At 39.9% G+C, this 27,101-nt stretch overlaps 1 protein-coding gene across 1 annotated transcript in view; it reads right to left on the bottom strand.

Moving 5' to 3' along the window:
* Positions 1 to 6,811: 6,811 nt before the first annotated feature.
* The window catches only part of tcf7l1b (transcription factor 7 like 1b), a 44,787-nt gene continuing 24,497 nt past the window's right edge, over positions 6,812 to 27,101 (bottom strand). Inside the window, exons 4-12 of the mRNA XM_007231484.4 lie at positions 19,687 to 19,770; positions 13,263 to 13,395; positions 13,057 to 13,159; positions 12,685 to 12,768; positions 10,749 to 10,889; positions 9,784 to 9,943; positions 9,556 to 9,663; positions 9,344 to 9,395; positions 6,812 to 7,757 (exon numbers count right to left, since the gene is read on the bottom strand). Of these exons, the coding sequence (XP_007231546.1) occupies positions 7,258 to 7,757; positions 9,344 to 9,395; positions 9,556 to 9,663; positions 9,784 to 9,943; positions 10,749 to 10,889; positions 12,685 to 12,768; positions 13,057 to 13,159; positions 13,263 to 13,395; positions 19,687 to 19,770 (1,365 nt within the window). The 3' untranslated portion in view covers positions 6,812 to 7,257. The remainder of the gene's footprint in view (positions 7,758 to 9,343; positions 9,396 to 9,555; positions 9,664 to 9,783; positions 9,944 to 10,748; positions 10,890 to 12,684; positions 12,769 to 13,056; positions 13,160 to 13,262; positions 13,396 to 19,686; positions 19,771 to 27,101) is intronic.

Genomic DNA, 27,101 nt, shown 5'->3' with positions numbered 1-27,101 from the left:
TCATATGGATAGCAAGACCGAAAAAGCAGTCCAATTATCGATAGCAAGGAAATGCCCACATGAATGATTAGGGAAGCGCCACACAATGCAAAACAAAAGTGCTGGGTGATGATGATGATGATGGACAGATAACGTCCAGAGACGTGGCTGGATTAGGAACCGTGGGCCGAGGCAAGCCTGGATTACAGTACAGTATCTATTGCATCACATATTGTCTATTCTATTGTCTAAGCTTAATGTCTACAGCTCTTATAATTACAGTTTTGCTACGCTTAATATGTAGTTAAGCGGTGATTAGAATGATTCACGGAATCCCAGTTCTGTTCTTACACATTCTATCAGGTTCCTGGGTGGAGCAACAGTCTAAGTGCCGGCTACGCTGTTAAAAAAAAACCCGTAAAATTTATTAAAATAAAACGGCTGCCATGTAGAAGATATTACAGTATAATTCTTGGCAACCGTTTATTTTTATTTTACGGTGAAATTCTGGCAATCACAGCTGCCAGTATTTTACAGTAAATGTTACGTTTTTTTTTTTACAGTGTATATTTCATATCTTAAAAGTAAAACTTTTAATGTAATAACATTTTTGACAGTTTTTTAATTTATGGTAATTCAATGTTTATTCTACAACAATAAGCTTCTTCTTGCTTTACGGTTTATTTCTGTTGCCATTTCACAGTTTTTCACTGTCATTTTCACTGACATTTTTTACAGTGTAGGATTCAAAGCAGGCTTTTACAAAATTCTGAATTGAACTGAGAATGATTGAAAATGATTGACAAATCTTGAACTAGAATCTTGATTGAGATCGCAAACAGGAAGTGGAATTGCAGTTTAAATTCAAATAGCAGGAAGTGGAATTCCATGAAATTCAAAGAAATTCACAATACATAATTAGGGTGTCTCTAACAATATACATGATTACAACATGAATTTCATATAGATATTATTGTACGATGCACAAATTAAAACATTAAAATAAGGCTCTATAAAACGTATCATTGGAATTTTAATATATTTTTTATTTTAATAATGAAAATGATTTGACAGCTATTGATTTTCCAGAATACCTTGCTTTATCCAAGCTTTTATTAGGATTATTATGCAAACATTTAGGCCATTTGAGGAACTGCTGACCATTACATGCACAACGTTCACCCATACAGTACTTTAATAAATCATAATTGCATTTACTTAAACATTGTTTTCATTTACATTTACATTTCTATATATTTACAGTAGACACTTTTTTACATACTTGTTTAATCCTGCGATGTCACCTCCTATCACATTCTTTAGTTTAATATCACATTAAATTTGTGCTGCTATATAACTATTTTTATATAGCTATTTTTTTTTATCTAATTCTGCGATACTATATATAATTTTTTTCTTTTTTTCCTGTATATTCTGGGCGAACCAAATTGCAACAAAATTTCGTTCTGCGAACACGTGTGCATTATGAAAGATAATAAAGGTTGTCTAATCTAAATCTACGTTTTGTTTGATTAATTTGAAGTGAAGATATTGCTAATTATTCAGCATTAAGGGAATGTATGATTAATGCTAGTCTCTGTACTTTCATTTGGAAATGGAAAATCTATTCTCACTGATATGTGATAAGAATCAATCTCTCTGAATCTTAAGGAATTCAATTCCACTTCCTGTAAATCCTATTTAAATTTAATTCATCATCTTGTAGAATGGATTCAATTCAAATTCATTCATTAAATTCAATTCAATTCTGAAATTGTAGTAGCGAAGCAAGATGTCTATAGATCTAAACAACATTTTTTTTGCAAATAAAATAATTGCATATGACTAAATAAATGATATTTAACAAAAAAATTTACCATTATTTTTGTATATATGTGTGTTTCAATAAGACATATTTATCCAAAATAAAAACTGTTTATATTATGATTTGTTCACATTACCAGGCTGAAGTAACTCAAATCTGTTTTTTTTTTTTTTTTTTTGCTCAATGTGGCTCAAATCTGAATTTTTTCATGGCTGTGTGAACATGCCAAATCCGATTTTTTCAAATCAGATTTGAGTCACTTTCATATGTGCGCCTAAATTGGAGACGTATCCGATCCATGGACATGTGACATAAATGTGAACGGGCAAATTGAAATTCATGCGTCTTTTTGTTTTTACGCATTAGCATTAGAGCTACTTGCTTCTCTTATATATTCACACATCTCTTGGTGCAGCTGTGCAGCTACAGCTGCAAAAACAGCAAAAGCAAACCGCCTGACCTTTTTTCACCTCCTCAACCTGAGCATGTACTTCAGACCAGCTGTTTGCTCTCCACTCCAGCAAAAGATGCTCCACATATGAGCTGCTAACACATCAATTTCATCCTACGAGTCATCTCTCAAATATGATGTTTTTAGTTGTTGGTGAAGAAGGCGATGCTAATACAGGTATCAATGTGCAGCATGTGAGGCGTTTCAGGGACAGATTTGTTCACATTACACACAGAAACAGGTCAGTTAGATTTGTGAATGTGAACCATCAAAATAGCCAAGTCCAGTATGAGCAAAAAATTGGATTTAAGCAATATGGCTTTTAATGTGAACGTAGCCTAAGTTTGACTTACCACCGCAACACAGTAATTAGTTAAATCTATGAATAATTTACTGTTGCTTTGAATGACATGAAAGAACAAGTGTATCTTTATTGCCTTTGGAGCGACAAGAACAAAATATTAAATAGTTTTTATTTTTGCTCTAATACAAAAAAATAGTATATTAAAATATGTAGACTACCATTACAATGAAAAATGCATTTCAAGTTGATTCACACGTACTATGTACACATACTTAACCATATAAAGGATTCTTGTCATTTTGGGAAAAAGAAAAAGGATATCATTGTATTTTACTGTAAATATGGCCCTTATGTCTAAATGATAAAAAAATGAAAGATTAATAGGGATTTGGATATTTTTGCCACAGGTAAGAAGAATATGTTTTGTAGAATAAAAGATAAACACAGAAGATCAGTTTAGGTGTAAGTTGTTAGTTTGCATGTTAAATTTGAGCACATTCTTTGCTACTTAAATTTAATCTGGTTTGTTTTCAACCGTGGTGCGGTTTGTTTCTGCAGGTGTGAACACTAATCACACTTGTATGCGGACCAAAACAACATCACAAACTGAAACAAAAAACATATGACCTTGATTTAAACCAACTAACTGGCTTAATCTGCAGGTTTGAAACAGCTTTAAACCTGGTAAAGTGTTCAGATTAGATTTTAGATTTTAGGGATATGGATCTTCGCTGCTGCTCCATTAATAACTGCACAGATATGTGCACTAGTCCAGAACACAGGGCCTTCTGTCTGTATTGACATGCTGACCAAAAAGCTGAGAGAACATTCTCACGTGGTTGTTTATGATACAATTTTGGTGTCGCCATGCAAAAAAACTCTCCAAATTCACAAACAATGCTTTTGCACTTCTGTTGAGCTCTGGTCCGAATCAGTTAAACAGTTTGTGAATTTAAAGAACTTTCCTCCTTGATTTGTTTTCACAGCAATCACTCTTTGTTTATTGGACAGATCTCTCTGGGACTGAATAAAGAAAGCAAGGAAATAAACAGAAAGAAGATCCTGTGTTCTGCAATAGTGTACATTTCTGTGTAGTATCACATGTAGAAACAGTAGAGATGGCATTAATTAATAGATTGAGTACTTATATGGGTAATAAATCAAGTTAAACTGCACCTGAAAAGCCATTGAGCTTAAAAATGGGGAGAACAGCTAACAGTTGGGTCAGATTGAGGTCAGATCATGTTCTCACCACAAACAAACAACTTAAGAGTTCATTAAGGGTGAAAACAAACCTGAGCATGATTTAAGCAGGCTAAAAGATGCTGCTGGGGTGAAAATATCAAACGCTTTAACAGATTCAGACCAGAGGAATCAAACTACAAACATACTAGCGCATCTCGAAAAATTAGAATATCACTGAAACGTTACTTTGTGAAACTCATATTATATAGATGTATTACACACAGAGTGATCTATTTTAAGTGTTTATTTATTTTATTGTTGATGATTATGGTTTACAGTCAGGGAAACTCCAAAAATCAGTGTTTTAGAAAATTAGAATATTTTATAAGACCAACTGGTACTGTTGGAAGTGTGGGCAGTGTGCCAAATCCTGCTGGAAAATGAAATCCGCTTCTCCATAAAAGTTGTCAGTAGCAGAGGGAAGTATGAAGTGTGGTAAGATTTTGCGGGAAAACAAAACTTCACTGACTTTAAACATGATAAAACACAGTGGACCAACAGCAGCAGATGACATGTCTCTCTAACTTTTCAATAATATTCTAATTTCTTGAGATGCACTACTATATCTGCTGTCCCAAAGAGGACTGAAAGTGGTGTAAACCCTCCCAGGATAAACGACAGGCCAGTATGGGGTCAGTTGGACCAGCGTTCCGCTTTCTCTGCTGGGGGTGGGGAAGGGAGGGAGGTACTGGGACCATCCCTGGCACTTTTCCCCATCTCAAAAGTCCCTTAAAAACGAAGGACCGCACCTTGTGCGTTTTTCATTAATTGAAAAGCCTAATGAGATCCCCCGAGCTCCATCCTATTACCACGCAGTTAATTACAGGGGTAGCAGAGAGCCAAAGCCACAAATAAAGAAGCAGTAAAAGAGAGAGCGAGAGTGTGAGAGAGCAGGAGAGTGAGCGAGCAGGAGAGTGAGCGAGCGAGATAGAGAGAGAGAGAGAGAGAGAGAGAGAGAGAGAGAGAGAGGCAGTGAGACTGACCTGCTTTTTTTTTTTTTTTTTTTTGCTGTTGTTTTGGGACTTCACATTCCAGGAAGGAACAGATGTCTATTATTTTTTTTATTTGTGTTTATTTTTGGCAGTAAATTTTGTTGCTCTGGCACAGCTGTTTATTTTCCAGTGTGGTTTGCCCAAATCCAGACCATTAAAGATTTAGATCGCCTCAAATATCAAGATATTCATAAAATGTAGGCTGTGTGTGTTTTATTTTTTTTAAAGCACAGTTTAGAAAACAGTTTTAATGAGAGTGGAGTGTGAACGGACAGTCCTGACCTGCACTGTTCACTACAGGACAATTACCACGGTCACACAATGCATTGTAGCAGTTCTTCTTGACAATTCATTATCGTATTAGGGCTGAGCAAAATGGTAAAAATATTGCAGTATTTATCACATATTTCACACACAAAAAAAAACATTTGAAGCTGCAGATTCCTAAAGAATTTGAATTAATTACTAAAATTATTTAAATACAATTATTTAAAAATGTGCAGCAATGCATCCAGTTAAACAGGACTAATTGTAATTAAATGGGCAGTTGACTCAACTGTGTTTTCAGCACTGATGTGCATGTGTATTATTTATTACAATAACAAATTTATCACAATAAGATAAAATATTATTAATATTACTATATTATTAATAGGGATTTGGATATTTTTGCCACAGGTAAGAAGAATATGTTTTGTAGAATAAAAGATAAACACAGAAGATCAGTTTAGGTGTAAGTTATTAGTTTGCATGTTAAATTTGAGCACATTCTTTGCTACTTAAATTTAATCTGGTTAAAAAAATATTATTATATTGGTCAGCTCTCACTGATGTCTGTTTAAAATGGTTATTTTTTTACTTCTGGAAATCTGCCATTGTGAAAATACAATATTTACATGAGACGTGACGTAATACATAAAAAAGTGTTTATCACAAACATCAGCAGCGTAGTATAAATTCTATTACTTTTTATAGATAAGAAAAATAATTTTCGGACAAATGAAGCACCAGAAAGAGTCACGTAAAAAATGACGTTGTTATAAGTACAGCACCTTGCAATGGTTTTAGGCACCCAATCACATCACTTTAACTAATTTGTCTTGTCTCAGTGATTAAAAAAAAAAATACATATATTGTATATAAAAAAAACTCCAGATGACACTTAAAACAGATGCAACTAAACACCAACAAAGTAAAAAATTAAACAATTTCTCTACAAGAAAGTAGATTATGAGCGAGTTTGGAGAACTAAATTTTCCTGGAAGTTCCCGTCAGCACTTCAGTGAATGTGTTCAGCTCATCTCACCACAAATATTTGACATTATTTAGCAGTGATTTATTTAATCAGATGCAGATATTAGGGCTATTATAACACTAGAGTCATAGGGAGAGATTTAATGAACATAATTTTGTAATTAAAAATATAAAAACTTGATTATGGACATATTATAAAAAAATATTTTAACAGCTTTATACTTTGAAGCTTTTTTTAAATATAAAAACCTGTAGGGCAAAATAATATGTCTAATTGTTTTCTAAGCAAAAAACATTTTTTGTCATGCTTCCCCCTTTGGAAGAAAAACCTTTAAGAATTAAACACATTGTCCTTCTCACAATAAATAAAAACATATGAGACGATAGAGTTGGACAGTGTGATGATAAATATTAATATGGTAATAAATTACAATTGCATTTACAAGTATATTACCAGTACTTCTAGAACTCTGACAAACTGTAGGATTGATTGCAAAACATATGATTACTCTCGGCTAAATGGATTCAGAGTGGGTCAATGTGTGAAAAGCTCATCCATGCTACTTTCTGGCAGTATTTTTAAAAATCCATTTTTTAATTGTTCAGTCAAATTGTTCAGCAGTCAGCAAAAATATGTATTGCGATTATATGTGCATTGTGAAAGTATTAAACAACGCTCACCCCGACTTAATGCCCACCAGAAATGCCATAAAAGTATAAAATGAAGATGCAGACGAGAAGAAAAAGGACAGTCTTCAATATTCTAGAAACAATTTACAAGTTTTATTTATCAAGTTCACACACTTCAAAACTGGAGGGGTAGTTGCAAAGGATTCTAATAAATTGCTTGTACTATGAATTAAAATTCAAAAACTACCATTAATTACACGTAAGCTTTAAGAATTTTTTTTTGTTCCTTCTTATCTTATTAAAGAAGTTTTCAATACATGTTTACTTTATACAAGTAGTTTGCAGGATAACTGTATCAAATAAGAAACCAGTTCCAAAGTAGACTTTACAAAAAATACACTGTTTCATAGAGAGACACAGAAAAAGCGGGTGATCAAATATTGACCAATAATATTCATTTCCTTTTCACTTATCAAAAAAGTTAACCTGACATCTATTTGAAAAAGGTAAAAAGCAATGTACAGCACGTTTAAAAGGGCAGCGAGAAAACGAGGGAGGATTTCCGCTTCCTGCTGGTTCAGTCGGCCGATTTGGTTACCAAGGAGAGAGGCTGCGACTGGAACAGGGCATGATGGGAGTGCAGGGCAGCCTGGTGGAACGGGGAGGGCGGGGACAGGAGGGAGTGGTGCAGGGAGGTGAAGGGGATTGGCCGAGAGAGGAGGGGAGGAGTGGACTGGCTGGCCGGGGAGCCAGTGGAGAGAGAGATGGCGGGGTGAGAGGAGGAAGAGGATGCTGAAGAAGACGAAGAGGAGGAAGAGGAGGAGATGGAGGAAGATGAGGAGGATGAAGGTTTGGAGATCAGAGAGAAGTGAGGGTGATGGCGATCGGGTTTGGTGGTGAGGGACAGCGGCTGGGCCTGCTCGGAGTGTGTGGGCGCTGGGGCGGCGGGGGAGGCCAGCGCGGCGGAGGGCGTGGCCGGGGAGTCCAGCATGCTGCCGTGAGATGAGGCCGGGCTGTCGATCATTTTCTCCTGAGGGAGGTACTGCACACAAGGCTTCTTGTTCCGCGCTGAGAAATCTGCAGCAAAGAGAAGAGAACGAAAACTTTTAATACAGATGATAAATCAAACATTTCCCCCATTAACTCAAACAGGTGATACTGGTGTCAGAAGTGTGCTTCTTTAGTTTAATACATGGCTTTATGCATATAACTGATCAATTATATAAAGCCAACTAGGTGGAAAATATATAATTGTAGAATTACTGTAATTTACAGTTCTGTTATACAAACGTTTGTGCACCCATGGTTAAGAGTAAACAAGTCTCCAACCTCCTACAAAGCTATAAACTCTGCATATTTTAAACCAATCACTGCATCTTTATCTGCTTTATGTTTATTTAAACAAATAAATCAAATTACATTTGATATTATAAGGTAAATGCGACAATTGAGTAGTCACACATTGAATTTGTTTTGTTTAAATATGTTAAATGTGGAATTTGACCAGGGGTGCCAAAAACATTTGCATATAACTGTACTCAAATTTTATTGTAACAATACAAAGCAGTATAAAAATGTATAACTTCAATTACTTGTCATTTAAAAGTACTTTTCATTGAAAATGCTATATAATTATAGAATTATTTATTTGTTAGCTACATTAGCCTTGTAGCTTCATGTGAAACTAAAGAAGCAAATTCTGCCACTTTTTAACCTCATACACACATTTGTCAGATGTCAGAAAACATAACATGAGATGTGGAAAGCTTAGTGAAAACACTAGTGATTTAACCTCCATATATAACAGACAAACAGTGACACTGAATGAAGACGAGCAGTTAGAACGTTCCACTACTACTTATGATCAACATTCGTACGGACAGTTCTCTGCTCATGACCAGGAGGACAGATCAGGGTAAGAGACTCTGCAGTCTCAGCCTGACGATGGAGGAGCTGATGGAGGTGAAGTGAGGGTGATTCGGCCGTACCTGCCTGTGCTAGCACTGCACTTCGTAGGCTGCGTGTCAGGGTAGGGTGTGGGGAGGGGACAGTAGGTTAGTATAGGGACACAGCCATGCAAAGTGAGCTTTCATTAGTGCTGATAGAAGGTTAAAAAGGTGGCAAAGAGAAGTAAATTTAGGTACAAATTCTCTATATAAATTTGCTCCAACTGCCTAGACAGCTCAGCTGGATGCATTTTAATTTTCTAGACCTGAATTTGCCATGTCTGGGAAGGTACAGTATATATAAAGTGAACTGGCCTAAGACAGCAACAGCTTTACATAGAAAAAAAATGGAGATTAGAAAAAGTGTTACTGATAACCCACCTGAATCTGACTAAATTAATATTACAGCTAAAAAAATAAAATGTCTTTTTTTTTAAATGATTAGTTGCTAGCTGTTGCCTCTCTTGTGTTCTGTATTTTTATTTATTTTGTTACACATTTAAAATGAGCAGTCCAGTCGAGCTTCCAAAACTACTAGTTTTTGTACAGCAGCAACAATATGAAGGCATGCATATTTTAGATTCTGAAACACATCACACTGAGGTGGTCTGTAAAGGACAGCTTGTATAAACCCTCCTATGGAAAGATACTTTCTGTGAGTCTCAGTAAAGGAAACCAACTAATCTCCTGAAAGAATGAGCGCAACGGCTCCCTCACCTTCTACTGTTGAGTCTGGCTTATTATCTCTCTTCCTCTTCTTCCGCTTGCCCTAAAGAGAGAGAAATAATAGGGAGAGAGAAAACAATGAGTGAACATGAATAATATTACAGACGAAAACAGTTTTTTGCATTAATGAGAGGTAATTTTTTTACCTGTGTGTGTTAATGTCTGTGTGTAGTGTTTGTGTAGCTCTAAAATCTTGCACTTACATAGTTATCTCGTGCGGACCAGCCGGGGTAGAGCTGTGAGTGCAGCTGCCGCTCTTTCCTGGCCAGCTCGTAGTATTTGGCCTGCTCCTCTCGAGACAGAGAGTGCCACTGCAAACACACACACACATACACACACATCTCAGTCAGGCCAAAAAGTAACACACACACAAACTTTCACTCCCTCCATCGCTCCCTTTCTCTCGTTCCCTCGCTCAATCGAATACTCACCCTTCGGCCCAGGATCTGGTTGATGGCAGCGCTCTCTTTAAGCGTGCATTCAGCCACCACTTTAGCTCTCATCTCCTTCATGTAGAGCATGAAGGCGTTCAGGGGCTTCTTAATGTGAGGCTTCTTGTCCTCCTCTTTCTTAGGAGGCCCAGGAGACTTCCTATAAAACAAAACAAAACAAATGACAGATGTGTCACTGTGTGAGCGTGCGGCAGACAACACCACTGATAAAACAGTGGAAAACAAAGGTGTTTAAAAAGAAGAAGCAGAGGGAATGACCAACCCAGACATGTCCACAGTGTAATAAACAACACACACATAATCTCATGAGTGCAAGAGAAATACAAATGTACAAATGCATAGATTTCACAATTTACATTCATCAGGGTTCATACACATTTTAAAAACATTTCCATGATTTTTTCATGACTTTTCCATGCTTTCAAGGCAAATTTTCATGACCATACGTTTTTACAACATCAGTGCAAACATGTACAATAAAACCAAAAATGAACTAAAACTATAAATACATTGATTATAGCAGTCCTAAAATGAATGACACACAATGTGCCCGATCCTGAGGGCTTAAATTACTGAATTAACTCTGAGCTGAAGTATTTATTAGCTTAAAACAGATTTCCTCCATCAATAAACTGAAACACAAAGATTTGTAGAGCAAATTTCCAAAACTTTGTGTATTTTTATTTTTACAAAACTTATACAGGCATGGAAATTGCTATTTTCAAATTCCACAACTTTTTCACGAATCCTGATTCATAAATGGGTTTTCTATAAATAACAATATTTCTAATAATGTATACATTATTTTGTGAGTGTGCACAAGATTAATATATGCCAGAAAAAATAAAGACAGAAAAAGATTTAGACAGAAAAAGATAGAGGCAGAAATTTGGGCTTAATGAAAAGAAAGAAAAAAAGTCTGAAAAACGAAAAGAAAAACTCACGTGTGTGAAGTGGGGCTCAGGTCTCCGTTGGGCTCCTGTTTAATGGCAGGTGAGACGATGGCAGGATGAGGAATTCCTGTCTGATGGAGACTGTGAGGATGATGAGGCACCATGTGAGGAGAAAAGCGACTGGACACCAGACTGCAGTGGGAGAGAGAGAAAAAAAGAGAGAGAGAGATGTTTAGGCAAAGTTTCAGAGGTATATAACATACTTACTCAATTCTAATCTAAAAAAATCTCCTAAACTTATATACACTGTTCCCTAACCCTGTTCTTCTTCATTCCAAGTTCTGACACACAGGCTTTTTGTCTGAGGCTCTTAATGACTTGTCTAGACTCAAAAAAACACACACTTACAGCACACACACACACACCTTTTCATTCATATTTCACATGTAGCCCAAATAAAGACACTCTCAAAGGCACTATTATGAGCCCTGTTACAGGCAAAGAGCAGAGTGTGCAGTTACCAAGGAAACCAAGGAGAACACGACACCTGAGACTACTCTTTAGACACACACACACGCACACACACTTCCTACAGTGGCCTGAATGGGACACCTTTCAGATAGCAGCACTGTGTGGGTTCACAGTGAAGCACAATGGGGCATTATCATCCTCCAGTAGCGGAAAGAACAAGACAGTCTCTCTGTCTCTTTCTCTCACTTTCCTCTCAACCGTATGCTTTCCCAACCATCTCTCTCTCACTCTCTCCTTTCAACCTTTGCCCCCCCCCTTCTCTCTCTCTCTCTCTCTCTATCTCTATCTCTTTTTTTTTGGGGGGGGGGGAACTCTGTTAGATGCCCACAGTACAGTACTCACTGACATCTATATCTGTCATATTTGATTAATAATCAATCTAGAGATCTACAGATTACACCATTAACCCTTTATACCCCAAAGTCCCCAAAAAGTAATCCACATAAATTCAGTTCAGTTAACAATAATGAAGTATTTGGTGACCACTTTATTTAGCACATTGTTAGGAGTCCCCATATGTTTTAGGGTTGCTAACAAAACTGCTAATTCTGGCAGAAATGTATTTATGAGAGTCAAATATTAAAGGGGTTAATCATCTTCAAAAAGGCCAGACTAAAAAAAATGGATAAAAAACCTGGCTTAAAAAATTGCAGAATACATGGATTTAAGGCTTGGATATGGTTCGCATGAAGCTCCATCATGGATTTTCTCATTTTATTTTAAATCTAGCTAGCTATGCTGTACTCTGAGACCTTACACAGCAGATAGCGGAGCCTCGCGGTGCACCAGTTCCAGACAGAGGGCTAGTTAAAAGCCTTGGGTACACCTCTGGCCAACACACACACACATGCCTCAAAACACACACTGTCAGCCTGTGTGTGAAGGAGGTCATGCAGTTCGGAGGGTTCTGAAAGAAGCATCCTGGATTTGGGACCAAGCCGCAAGCGTTGTGGTGTTTAACTACTCACACACTACGCCTAATCCAGCACCAGCAGGTTAAAGAAAATGTTGTGAAGATGAAAAGCATCAAAAGACTCCTCTTATAAATTTAGGAACTCAGCAAAGCTTTAAAACCTCTTTAAATAAATAAAACACAAACAGTTTATATGAGCTTAGAGGAGGCCGCAATGATTCTATTGAACCTGCTATGAATATTTCATGTTGCACCCATTCATGCACGTGTACATGCAAGTGTTCGAGTGCAAATTTCTCTCATTTAATTCGGCAGAGAATAAGAGATCAGGTGGGAGCTGTCAGGTTTGAAGATCAAATCAGCAGCCTTTCATCAGTGGGTGGTGTGTTTTTTTGTGTGTGTGGAGGATGAAGGTAAACCTGCTAAATTCTGAAGGCAAAATCAGCAGGAGTCACACACAGGAGCACTTTTACCAACCCATAAAAAACAGAAGAAGAATCTGTAAAAGATGACTGACACACACAGAAACACAGAAACACACACCTGGACATGGATGCATTCATAGCAAGCGCTGGGTAAGGGTGTCGGAAACCTCCAGGGGGGATTGAATACATGGGCTGTCCTTGCCTAAGTGGATAAGAGCGTGAGAGGACCACAATTACAACACAGAATATATTTGAAACGTAAATGCCTAATTTGGGCATCAAATGTTTGTTTACTCAGTAAATTATTTAAATTAGAAAAATATGAATTATAATAATACAAAAAGTAGTGATTTCAGGTGAGTGTGTTCATTAAAATATATTCTACCTTTCCAAAGCTTTTCACATGGGAGTCTATATAGAATTATTTCTAGTAAGTGCGCACTTTTGATATGTGTGCGAGTGTATGTGTGTGTGTGTAGATTATACTCACTGTGGGACAAGCCATCCCAAAGGATGAGGGATCTGTCCAACTGCCCCCGGAGACAGTGGGTAATATGGGGAGAGCTCAGAAGGGTGGGGGGTCCGTGGAATTCCTGCATCAGATAACAGCCATTAGACAACAGCCAGAGAGGATGACCACAGGATTACAGATTCACTGTATGTGAAAGCACATATGTATGTTTGAGTATGTGTTACCTGTCTTTGGGTCCAGAATCTCTGGGGAGAGGTGTGCAGGCGGTGTAGTCGGGGAGAAGTGATCATTACTGTAGGTGATGAGGGGGGTCAGAGGGTGCATGTGAGCATGCTGCACCACTGGCACCTTATTAGACTGGGATAGAATGAGAGAGAGAGAAAAAAGAGAGAGAAGGAAAATTTTAGATAAACATAAAACATATACATAACTACACACAATGCATTACTGTTTATACAGACAATGAGCTTCAGTATACAATTCTTAATTATATCAATATAGAGTTTTTTTTTTGGGAGGATCTGCAAGTCTAAGACTGTTTTGCAATTCAAGCACTAACATGTATTTGTGTGTGTGTGTATGCAGTTAAGCAGCATTTGAGAGAGACACAGGACCCCATGATGCAACCAGCCCAACCCCACAGAACACTGAGAATGTAAATCAGTGCAAAACAAGCTCACACCCATCACCACAAACACATAAGCATGGTTTTACTTTATCTTTTCACGACCGGCATTTATTTTTTGTATTACTGAAGCAAAGTAACGCTACTCACAGATTTAATGAACCTGAAATAAAGATAAATTTAATGTATTTAACATACAACAAACCTTAACACAAAGCTAAACAGCAAAAAGCTTTCATTAATCTCAGTATCAAAGACAAGGCTGGATGAGATGGCCACAGGAAATCTGCTAAGTATGTCCACAATAAATGTCTCTACAATTAAAAAACAGATTTTATTAAAAACACATCTTTGCCAACATATGTAATGTACACTGTGACGAACATTAATCAGTGACAAATGCTGTCAATAAAGTATACTTAAATACAGAAAATTCAATGTTATTTAAACATTTTGCATGAAGAAAAATATTGATATTTAATTATTGTCCAGCCCTACACAGACCCAAACTAAAAGCTAACCACAACACACACACACACACACACACACACAACTGTAGCACCTGAAACAAAGTACACATGCTACAGATTACACAATGCAGAAGTGAGACAAAGGGGAAAGGGCGTGTAAGATATATCCCTCATGAACTTCGTTCAGCTAATAGAAGCTCCGCCTGGTTTAGAGAAAGCCTGAACCTACTTCAGTAATAGCTTGAACATGCAAAAGTTTTGCATTTTGACCACTACATCCAATTAACTATTAACTAAAAGAACACAAGGAGGAAACTCTGAATCTCGGAAGTACATCAAGTTGCTTCAGGGAATTTGGAGAAATCATGCATGCACGTTTCTAAAAGCTTGTTGCTGCTTTATCAACAGGGGGCAGCCTAACGTGGCTGCAGAAGTCCAGGCAGCATTGAGCCTTGTGCATGCCTTTAGGGCCAGCTAACAAAGTGTGAACAGTGTCCAAAGCAGCTCTGCCAAGCTAGTTGTGCTTCAGTGGGCTTATCTGATGTCTCAGTGAAGTGTACTCAAGAAACCAAACCCAAAACATTCCTTTCCCCACGTTAGAGCGACACAAAATATACAAGACAAAAAAATACTGAAGCGAGGTTTATGTTTTGAAAGCACTGTACATCTGATCTGGTTACACTTGGTTTCACGTTGCAGCTAGCAAGTTCACTAAAGAAAAGGAGACTGCTTGAGTTTTCCGATATGAATGCATATGAATTCAGCATATGCATATGAAGTTTCTGCTCGGAGGTCATCTTTTTTGGGTGGACCAAGTTTTTGTCCTTTTACATCTGCTACATTTTGGTTTTGACCAAAGAAAAAAGTATGTAGTTCTAGACCAAACAAGCTAGGTGTGAAAAAAACTCTTTAAAAACAGTCATTTGGATCTGTGTGTGAAATGAGCCTCCTGGCCCAGCATTTGGAATCACTAGAATTGTTTAAAGGCCTTAAAATTCCTTAAGGCCAACATTGTTACAGCGATTATTAAGTGATACACGCTGCACAGCTCTACTATACTGTGATAGGTGGAAGGGACTGGGCTATGTGGCTCGCCGTGGGGTCTTCTTGCTGAGCCAGGCTGAACCTCAGGAAGCAGTGCACCTTTCAGTGAAGCGTGGAGTAGAACAGAACAGGCAGTGATGAAGAAGGGGAGGGTTACTTTCAGCCACACGGCTCCGAATAGTTCACATCTGAAATGAATTACTAGGCAAACAGCCTCTGGGTTCCAGACTCACCAAGCAAACTCTCCGTTTGAGAGAGAGAGAAAGAAAGAAAGTGTGTGTGTGTGGTGGGCTGCTCTCTGTGTGCATATATGTGTGTATGTGTGTGTGTGTGTGTGTGTGTGTGCGCGCGCTTTGTATTCATTTGCTAGGTGGGAGGTTCTCGGTCCTTTCACAAACTCCAGAGGCAAAAAAAGAGGCAAGAAAGGGAAGAGAAAGGGAGAACGCATGGCATGCTGGGATCGCACAGCTTTGTTTGTCGGCCGTGCAGGAAGTAGATGTCAGAGTGGCCTGACCATGACATCAGCATTCGGAATGAACGCAAACGGACATGGACACACACAGACACACAAATCTGGCTGGTGACATGTCTGTGGTAGTCAAACAGACCTAAAGAATTGTATCTTTGACACACTTGCATATAAACGCAGTGAGAAGGCCTAATGATTACCTGCCACATACTTAAGTGAACAAAAGAGTTACAGTAAAATTTCTGTAATCAATGAGATGACAAGCAATAACTTTTTTCATAACTTTGTCCAATTACCATTACTGCTATGGAATGTCATCACAACACAAGTTGCAGTTTGGTGCATGAAGTCGGACTTAAAAAGGACAAATTTGAGTTCTTAAGCTGCGTTTGCAGTAGCTCAAAATTATAAGCTCCAAACTAATGAGAAACAGCTCAAGCTGAAACAAGCACTACTTAAAGCTGTGCTGTTCTCTAAAGGTGTTACATCAACAGTTAAAATACGAACTTGCTCTGGTTGCCAAATCATTGATAGTACATAGATTTGGTTCAGTCCTGTTTATGAAACTGAATACAATTCACATTCAGTCTTATAATTACAATCAGCAGATATAATTGCCAAAGTGATTACGTAATGATGTCATGGTCCCAGCAGTCATATATTTTTCCAGATGCATCAGAATTGCCAGGGCGTAACAGAGATTTTCCCAATCCTAAATTCACAGTCCTCTGTTCCCATGTCAAAGACAATATAGATCAATAATAATAGCATTAAGCAGTCCCGTGCAGTCAGCAGTGGGTCATGTGTATGGCATTCAATCTCCATCGCCAACAAAGCCTCACGCAATCTTAACCCCGGTAGGGGAAAACAAAGGCAACAGCCATGACCTCGGTTCTGCTATCATTATCCTGAGATGAACACACACACACGCACGCGCGCGCATTCGCATACACAGAAGCTTATGTAGACCAATGGACATTCCCATAGACTAACATACAATGCATTCAATGTGGATGCACAGACAAAGCTAAAACAGTTAAGACTCTGCAATCAGCAATCACGGACACAGAAAGACTTTGGTATGTGGACGGGTCTGAACAAACAAAAACAACAATAACAATAACAAGTATTAGCTTGGTAAATATAAACAGCAAAAAAGGTAGATCTTCAATTGAAAGCTGACAAATTGTAATAAACTGCTTAAAGAAATCCAAAATAGTTAATAAAAAAAAAAATCACAAATGCTTCGCAATCCATCCAGGAGAACATAGCAAGATATATATACACACACACATTTCCATTAATGAATCATTAGGGTTTTTACTGTAAACACACCATCATACACACACAACATGCTACAGACAGAAAAACATGACAAGAAGGCAGAAGCAGAAAAGAAGATAGTTATGCCAGCCAGCCCCCCCATCTAGATTACACACACACACACACACACACACACACACACACACACACACACACACACACAGAGAAAGAGAGTGAGAGAGAGAGAGAGAGAGAGAGAGAGAGAGAGAGAGAGAGAGAGAGAGAGAGAGAGAGAGAGAATACTAAGCAAACCTGTCTACTGAATTATTGAGCATCTCGGACTGAGCAGAAAAACTCATTAGCATACAGACCTTATGGGCCCAATCTGACAGACAGCCCAATCTCAATGCATCTCTGTGTGTGTAAGAGTGTGTGAGTGAGTGTGTAAGAGTGTGTGTGTGTGTGTGTGGTGTGTGTGAGAGAGAGAGAGAGAGAGAGAGAGAGAGAGAGAGAGAGAGAGAGAGAGAGAGAGAGAGAGAGAGTGTGTGTTTGTGTGTGTGTGTGTGGGTGAGTGTGGTTATATATACACACAAATAAACTAATAACAGATTTAATCACTAGTTAAATCAGGCTTATTAACCACAAAATACAGCTCTGTGCACAGACAAAAAGGCCATTTCAATCCTAATCAATGTCCTCATCACCACGATCATCTTCATGTTCAAACTTATGCTTCAGCACCAATAAAATCTGTCTACACCAAGCGATCATAAATATTCAACATCCTTCCTAATGCAATCCATATCATTGGTTGAATAGGTAATGGGGCTATTCTGAATGAATAAAGCTGCTGCGCCCCTGTGGTCATGTCTCCAAGCGATTTCCAACGTCCACTGTGTGTGTGTGTGTGTGTGTGTGTGTGTGTGTGTACGCGCAGGCGTCCACCTCTCATTAGAGCTGAGCCTGGCCAAATGCCCTGAAGAAGCAGCCAGAAGCTTCCTCTGATTCTCCTTTTCAGTCACTGTAGCTCTGTTAGTAACAGTTATCTTTATGTTTAATCAATTATATAAATCATTAATCAAACAAAAATACTTCTAACTAAGTTTTAGAAAACTGCTGTAAGGATCTGATTTCATAAACTGACAAAAATGTTTGTTTGGATAGGATGTTGAATGTTCAACACTTTAACAAATATTTAACTACAAATCCCAAAAGCATTGGATGGGACACCATCATATAAGAGAACACGGTTCCACTGCACCATAGGTTTATAATGCTGTAGCTCACACATGGTATTAGGCATGATGCCAATAGGTTTATGTTCATATGCTTCAGAAAACCCTATTCTGGCAAAACTTCTCTGGAGGGATTAACAAGCTCTGCATGTCCATTTGCACATCTGTGTCAGCAGTGGATGCAACTTCAAGTGGCTTATGTCCTGCTTGTGTCCAAAAGTCATACCATGTTCTAAACCACATAAACTTCCCCTTAAGAAATAAAAAATTAAGACTTAAGACCCAAGAGACATTATTGAACTGATTGTTCAGGTGCCTAATTCCAAGCCTAAGAAAAGAGAGTACATAATAATAAATAAAAAAACAACCCTACATTCCCCCAAACATAGTAAAAGGAGCCCTGTCTGTGGCTTGCGGTAACAGCCAGAGGGTCCGAGAGAGGGCAGAAACAAACCTATGGCTTTTGAAACAAAAACATTAATACAAGCTATTCATCTGTACAGAACTGCTGCTAGATATTCAGGTGGTTGCGATTTCTCATTCGCCTCTAACAAACAGACACACTTTATAAAGTTAAATATGAATTAAATACAATAAAAGCTCAGTAGCCGAGCTGCAAGACTGAACAAAGCCAGCAGTGTCTTCACAGACGATCGCATGAGCGCAGCCTGGAGGTCAGAAGGAGGTCAGCAGTTGTAATAAAATAAGCCAGAAACGTGTTTGTTAGAGAGAGACACTGAAAGTTGCACTGAAAGTCAAAAAAGTCCACCCCACACCACAGCAGTGTGACCAGCACCCGCACCACCAGATCCTCGGAATGTGATCCTCTAATGCCATTTGCCATGTCTCTCATTGGCTGACTGTTTATCATACCACAGCGTTCCCGATAAGCACCTGTCTGTTATCTCCCACTGCCCTCATCCCCAAACCAGCCCGACCACTCACAGCCACACACACCCCATCTACAACCCTTATACACTCCACCTGTCTGACCCGCTGGAGTATTCCAGTGAAGAGTCAGGGCCAACCCCTTCAGCCTTTACGGTGCCACTCTATCAGATCCATCAGGTTTCTACTCAGACAGTCCTTCAAATCAGCAGTTCACCTAAACTAGAATCACTGGTTAGCTCATCAGTCAGCCATAAATATAGAGGAAGAGCGAGCAAGCACAAAGGGAGTGAGCGAGCACAGAGTGAGCGGGTGAGAGAGAGAGAGAGACAGAGAGAAAATTCTACCACAGTTTCTGTGGTACTGTGTGGATAGACGTTATCAGCTGCTTATAAGTTATCATAGAGCCAATGTGGGGGGATTGGCAATATGTCAAAAATAACATTATCATGATCTCATTGTGTGTGCTGTGCTAAATTCATTACCAAGAGCAAAATAGTGGGAATAAAACATCCAGAAAAATATGTTTATCACAACAAAACACATAAGCTTCCAACACTTCCCACCTCTGTAAGTACCCTTAAGTTTATTGTAATATGTCAGGATTTTTGAAGGTCTGTAAATAAGAGTAAATGAGTGCGCACTCATGCATACCAAGTGTCCTGGTGTGGGCGATCTGGAGTCCTTCAGGGCTGCAGAGCTGGGCACATCCAGCAGAGGCCATTTCATTTGCAGATACTGTTGGATAAAACAAATAAAATGGAAAAGAGAAGTTAACACACTTTCCTCACTTCGCATTTAAAATCAGGAATTTTCATCAAAATATTATCAAACATTCTATTTTCATCAAAAAAAAAAATCTGTGATCCAGATCACTTTAGAACAGATACAGGAAAACAAATACAGTAAAAGGTATTAAGAATTTCTGATTAAGAAGAAAGTAGTTGAGATCTTGTGAGAATATAGGTTTCAGATTTAAGATCAATAAACACTGATTTATCAAAACCAGGTGCAGGTTGAACACTAAAAATAATACTAGACCCTGATAAGAAAGAGCCTTTGAAGTCATTTACATTTGTAATGACAATATTTGTATTTAATCTAACAAAAATCGTACTATAAATAAACACAAGTGCAACAAGTGCCTTTCTCCAAACGTCAAAGCATCTCACTGCCATTTTACACAGGGACGTGCCTGCATGCAAGTGTGCACACGGGTATAAGTGACTAATATTAAATGAGAAAATGGCACATACTCAATGCAATGTGTGCAGATGCGATGGAATGCTCTGCCCACAAGCATACGGAGGGGAAAACTCGTAAATAATAAGCGTACGGTCAACAGAGAGCAGTTACAGACACCTGTGTGTGTGTACAAGGGAGACTGTGTGTGTTTGTGTGTGTGTGTGTGTGTGTGTGTGTCAGCACCAGTGAGCATGAGGAATGGAGAGAGAGTGGAGTGTGAAATCGGCGTTTGTCGGGGAATGTGTTCCTACAAGAGCCCAGCTGTGGGATCCCATCGAGGGAGAGAAAGACAGAGTGCGAGAGTTTGAGAGTGTGTATGCACCCATGTGTGCGTGTGTATGTGTGTGTGTGAGACAGCTGGGAGGACATCCCATGGAGAGCTCTGGGAAAGCAGTACTGTGGTAAAAGCTCAGCCCAAAACGATGATGCCCTGGTGAATAGCTCTGACCTTCTGACCTTCCCCTGTGGCAATGCTTAACCCAGGAGCATCTTTAACTTTTCATCATTTTCATTATCAACAGCAGAATTATTACAAAAGAGCCACCAATCCAACCTTCGGTCTCAACACTACAATATCTAAACTCTGTATAAAGACCAATATTTATTAAATGCTTTTAATTCTGGAAAAACCTTTCTTGTACATCGACTTAGACATCTGTGGTCCAAGTCATTCTAGACCATCCCTACAGGTGTACAGAGTCACCTTCCTGCAAATAATCACCAAACACCAAATCGGACTTGTTCAAGGTTGGTATCATGGTAATACAATTCTAGTGCATCACTGGATCATAATAATCATCGTTGTTGCTGTCATCATCACAATCTACATGATCATCACCGCCCTGCTTTGTGTGGCCTGGCCAGGTGTCCACATCTCCAGAACTTTCCTGACAAGCGCACTGATCGGCTAAAGCCTCCCGAGAGGAGGGGGTTCCCCCGCACCCCACCCCACCCCACTTCCTCTCCGGGCCATGGTGGACGCGGCCTCTCCGGAGCTGCGGCTCTGGGGCTCAGCTTGAACATCTGGTTTGCGGATCAGTTTAACGGCCGGATACAGCAGATTTTCATGTGCTCGGACATTTTCTTCGTGCTGCTCCCCAGATTTAAAACTAATGAAAAGCTGTTGTGTGGGAGCCCCCCATATATTCCAACTTGGACCTGAAACAGAATTATTGCAGGCTGAGGGTGGTCACCATGGACATAACATTAAGAGATACAGAAGATGTGGAGATGATGCCCATGTGTCATTTTCAGTTTTTAAGTTTGCAAACAAGTTGAATTTGACAAAATGTGCCAGTCTGTTCTGCAAACTATGTAATATTTGGGATGTATCTAAACCTGTCTTTATGATATACTGTATTAAGCATACTATTATTTTTATACAGTTGTGGACAATTGTTGATTCAGTATTTCTTCAACAACTGAGAGTACTAAAAAGGACTAAGTGCACCTGCTGCTGAATTAACTGTCAACTCTTCAGGGAAGGCTTTTCATAATGTTCTGGAACCTTGCCAAGATAATTTGATTGCATTCAGCCACTGGAGCATTAGTAATGTCTGGTGGTGATGTTGGGAGATACATCCTGGATCTAAGCGCCACTCCAGTTTGACTTGAAATATTGCTCCATCACTCCAAGGAACTCAATTCAACTGCACTACAGTACCACTGCTCCACTGCTACAAAGCTTTAAAACCCTCTAGACCACACCAGGCATTTGGAATGGTGACCTCAGGCTCATGTGTTACTGGTTCAGAGCATCTTTTTCTATGGAGAGTGCTCAAGCTGTTGGTGCACCTAAATTCAGAGAGTAGTTCCACATCATTCAGGGCTGATGGTCTGACAAACCTCACATACGGTCAGCTTACATTCTTCACTAAGAAATCCGGTTCCTGTCCAAAACAGGCACATGCACCAAGCCTATTCCAGAATGTTCTACTCTACACATATAAAAACAACAGCACTTTAAAAACAGACTTCTGTTTGAAAAAGAAAAGATTTGCTCCACTTCACTCATTTGATAAAGCTGCTAAATCATCCGCATTCATGAGAAACTGAGCTTCTTGCTCAGACCTGTTTCTCAGGTTTTTAATACTGATAAAAAAATCAAACTATTCATCAACATTTTTTTTAGCTCTGTCACAGACTGATAGCTGATAAGACAGCATGAGCAAAAACATGAATGTAAATTTAATTGTAATTCAGTCCACATGTGTCAAATGAACACGGGTGGGCTTCATAGAAGCACATAAAGGCGAGCAGGGTCACCAAGGGCCTATGGATTAGGCCAGGGTCAGCTCAAATCAGGACCTGTCCGGTGCTCTGTCCACTCAGACACTGGACGCGGAGGAAGGAAGTTTACATGGTCACGGGTTTAAAAATGGAAAAGACATTACAGTGCAAAGGGAAGAGCAGACCGAGAGGGACGGCAGAAGAGGAGAGGGGGAGGGAGAAGAAAAACATTTTCAGGAATGAGTTTTGTCGGAGCAGGCACAGGGTATTGTTTCCTGACAGCTGGGGGGGGCTGAAGGGGGAAAGGGGGAGAGAGCGCGAGATGGGCCCCTCATTCCCATCCAAAAGGGAGGAAATTCTTGGGGTTGACATCAGAACTGAATGGGAAAAAGAAAGAGGGAGAGAGATAAAGAGAGACTGTAGGCTACATAGCTTTTAGTCAAACTAGAAAAAAAAACAAAGTAAAAATAAAAGAGCAGAGTGTTCCACAAATTTGTACACACACACACACACACACACACACACACACACACACATATACTATTTGACATATGCACAACCTATGCATAGTCAGATAGTCAGAAATACATGATGATTGAACCATGAAAGGCCTCACAACAGCAACAAGAGACTAGCTTTTCTCAGTTTTTTTCTACAAAGTCAGGACACTTAATATTCTAACATTAAAGGAAAAAACCTACACATATACACAGGATCAACAGGCCACTCATCATCTGTCTATGTTACACAATCTGACTCTCTCTCACCCTACAGGCAACTGCAAACACTCCCTGGTGTCATAGGCTGAGTGGAGGCAGCGAGGCAGGGCTGTGGCTCAGTGCTGCAGAGATATTTACTGTAGTGAAGCAGAGATCCTCTGACTTCCAGCTTCACCATAAACAAGCTAAATATGCTCACAGAGCTAGACAAACGGCATGGTTGCCCTGGCACCCCATGTCTAAATGACAGTATTTTTTCCTCCTCTCAAACGTCCGGAACGTGGTGTTTTTGCAATTTTTTGGACATTTTCAATGCCACAGCCTAAAGCGAATGCCTCGGACTGGTGTGTGTGCTAGCATCCTGTCCACTTAGCACTTCAACCCCTGTCTAAACAGAGTAGCTGCGCCAGGACTAGCTCCCCTAAAACTGTCCTCAAGTTGGCACACACGGACAGACTCCAACAAAACTAACAAAAACCGAACGCTGGTCAGCAGAATCCATATCCGGGGGGGAGGGGTGAGAATGAGAGGAAGAGTGAGACAGAAAGAGTGAGACAGCGAGACAGTGAGAAAGTGAGAGAGCGAGTAGCAGTCCTTCAGTCTTATATTAAGTGTTTATACTAAGGGGGTTTGGAAAGACACATATAAACTCAATTCAGTAATTACGTTTTACAGTACACTTCAGGCACTGCACTAATGCTTTGCAGGTGCACTCAAGTTTAGTTTAAACAATGCAGACAAGAACTGGCATGAAACAGAGGCCTAAGAGTGGTGGAGAGGGGGGGTGAACACACACACACATACACACCACCATGGAGGTGGGCTCATCGACCTTTATTACACATTACAAAACAGCATCAATAAAAGTCAGGAAATTGAGAACATACTCCTGCAAAGTCATTTGTTAGCTACCAGCCTGATGTCAATCTAAAGATGAGGCTGAGATACTAAACAACTCTGTTTATTCAACATTCCCTTGGTAACTAAACTGAACTTGCAATGTTGCTACTTTTCTAGCTGACAAGGAACATGTTTTTTTTTTATATCTTTATATATTTATATTAGTAATGTCACCCACCCATAACTCAATACCACAATATAAATCACCTCCCAATCTAAAATCAACAGCTTGCAGAACCTTTCTTGCTGTTGTGTTCCATTAATTCTACATATGCTAGCTTAGGTGCCTCCTCCTCCCTCAACTTCAAAAAAGTAGGCCTTGGACAAACTAGTATTCTCCAGTGCCGTCTAATTCTCTCTTTCCCTCTCTCTCTTTTCTAATTGTCATCCAGCACTCTGTCTTGGCCTTCAGCACCCAGAATCGACATCAGTCGATCCCTCGTGCTCATAATGAGGATGGTGACGGGGGGAGTGAATCCGACAAAAGATGGCGAAGGGTTTTTCCAGAGGAACGCCAAGCGGCGGCAGGCAGGCCCCTTTGGTTTGCTGAACAGAGAGAATATGGCATATGCTCTAGGGCTCGGTGGGTGCCAGCAGCCTGGGTCTAATTGTTCGGCCTCTTTCATGGAGTGAGAGAAGAGACGGGGGAGTGCAGCCAGGAAGCTTTGTCAGCGTCGAAGAGGGAGCGACAGGCCTGCCAGGGATGCAGGGAGGCAGATGTGTGGGACATTTGTTAGCGAGGGAAAGGCCAAATGCTGCCAGCGGCACCCAAATAGATCGGCCTAACTAACTTTCAAACCCCAACTTCCCGGGGGGTGATATGCTTTCCACAGGATGGACTCGATCTGGGACACTCGCTATAGAAATGACGTTTTTTTTAGGGTAACGAGTTTGTTGAGGAACTTGAGTAGTAAAAAAAAAATTCTAAATCAGTGACAATGGATGTGATACTGGTCATTTTTACGGTGTGTTAAGAGAGTCCTAATACACTCGTAAAGCTGTAAACAATGGTCATGTTACCAAATTGTACCCAGCAGTTGTTTCTGTTTGGGTGGTCATTGAGAGAACGTGTCACTTCAACAAAAAGAAGATCTGCTGAGATAGATAAATTGTATTTACTGGCTAAATAATTTTCAACACACTGCAAACTACTAGGGCTGCATTGTTCAACATCATGGACTACTAAATTCACAAGATACCTTAAAATGCTCTCCCTAGTGATGCATCATATAAACTCTAGTAATCTCGGAATGTCTCAGAGTTCACCACATGTTTTAGTGCTCTCAGTTTTCAAGTGCAACTTCCTTGTAGTGCTCAATAATTTAGGGCTTGAGAGGACAGCCCAAACAGACCACAAAAATACACTCCGTCTGGGAAGCAAGCAAATCTTCCCAGCCCAAACAAAAAATTCTTTAAGTCCATACACAGCCAGACCACCATAGCCAGGCACACAAACACACCCAGAAGATAATGTCAATCACTTGATGTGTGCCCTGTGCTTATTTAAGCCCTCCTGCTGGAGCCAAATGGCCCCCCTGCAGGCCCTGTGTTAAGGTGCTAATCACCACTGATAAAGCTACTGGTGCCCCACATGACTGCCTATTGTCACAGTCCATCACCTGGCTAATACTGCTCATTTACACCTACTGTTAGTCCAGCCAGCATACGCAATCAGTCCTTACTGCAGACAGAACACAATAGTGAAGAGGAGGGACCCACCTCGTCTCAGTTTGGGCCCATTGTTCAGGGTCTGTGGCTAATTAAATAATTACAGAATCAATTGTTACGCAAACGAAAGGCACAAGCAATGATAACAGGGCTTTAACCAGCAGAATAGGCAAGCGACCCAACCACCAAGCTCAGCAGGACAGACCAGGCCTGACCAAGTGGCCAGGTAAACTGATCCTGAGCTACACTTATTTAGTGTTCGCTTCAAGTTCCGGCGAGCTTTGTAAAAATGTAACGCGAAACCCTTTTTACACTGAACTGTAATAAAGCACCTGACCCTAAATCTAACTTGGCTCCATCCTCTCAGGTAAATCTACGTCAAGGTTGTCCACACATCCACATGCCAGTGTGAGTTCGCCTGGGGCTGCATTGCAGTCACGGCCTGACGACGGTGAGCTCCCGTTAGCAAACTCTGCTGCATTAGCAAGTCTGCTCAAGGCGCAGGTATGTTTGTTTTGGCTGGCGACCTGTTTACAGTGAGGCTAGACAAAATTTTCAATAAGACATTTTATTTGCTCTCTCGGCACCAGGACTAGATCCACGTCTGTATCAACGCCCTCGCACAGTGAAGAGTTAGCTCAGCAAAAATAAATAATAATTTAAAAAATATATCCATTTATTATTTATTATATATTGGGAAATCTCAGAAAGCTATGATCCATCTAATGCCAGTTGTATCTGAAGTATGTTGCCAGAGCTAGGCTAATGGGAGCTGTATCTGAAGTATGCAGCCACTGCTGCTGTGAACAGTGTAAGTGTTCGCTGGTGTGCAGACAGAGCGAAGTGAAGTGGCTATGACAGGACCCTCCCTCTCACAGGGCTTCGATTGTGACCTCGCGGCCTCCCGGCTCGCCCATTCACTGTCTGACAGCACTAAAAACTGAGTCAAGGGTCAACCTGCCAGAGTGCACCAATCGCCATGGCAACATAGCCCTTTTTAGGCCAGACTCGTAGGCCCCTTAACATGCTGTTGTGCACAAAAGAACTATTAGTGGAGAGGGGATAGGGGAGAAAGCTTGAGAGCGAAGTGTGTGCGTGAGTGTGTATGAGAGAGGGAGCAAGTGAGCGCGCATTTGTAAGAGATGGAAACATTGATTTTTAAAGACTCAACAACTTTTTCAAGTCTTTTGACCAATTGGGTGCACACTCAAGGTTCTGACAGGCCATCAGTACAAAGTTTGAATGAAGTGCCTTAACTCGTTCTACTGCAAGGCCTTAACCTCTCAATGCAGATACTTTAAAAACATA

This window comes from Astyanax mexicanus, chromosome 12 (genome assembly GCF_023375975.1).
Source record: "Astyanax mexicanus isolate ESR-SI-001 chromosome 12, AstMex3_surface, whole genome shotgun sequence".
In the NCBI taxonomy this organism is placed as follows: domain Eukaryota; kingdom Metazoa; phylum Chordata; class Actinopteri; order Characiformes; family Acestrorhamphidae; genus Astyanax; species Astyanax mexicanus.
Note: the sequence above shows the minus strand (reverse complement) of the source record. Positions and strands in the feature narration are given on the sequence as shown.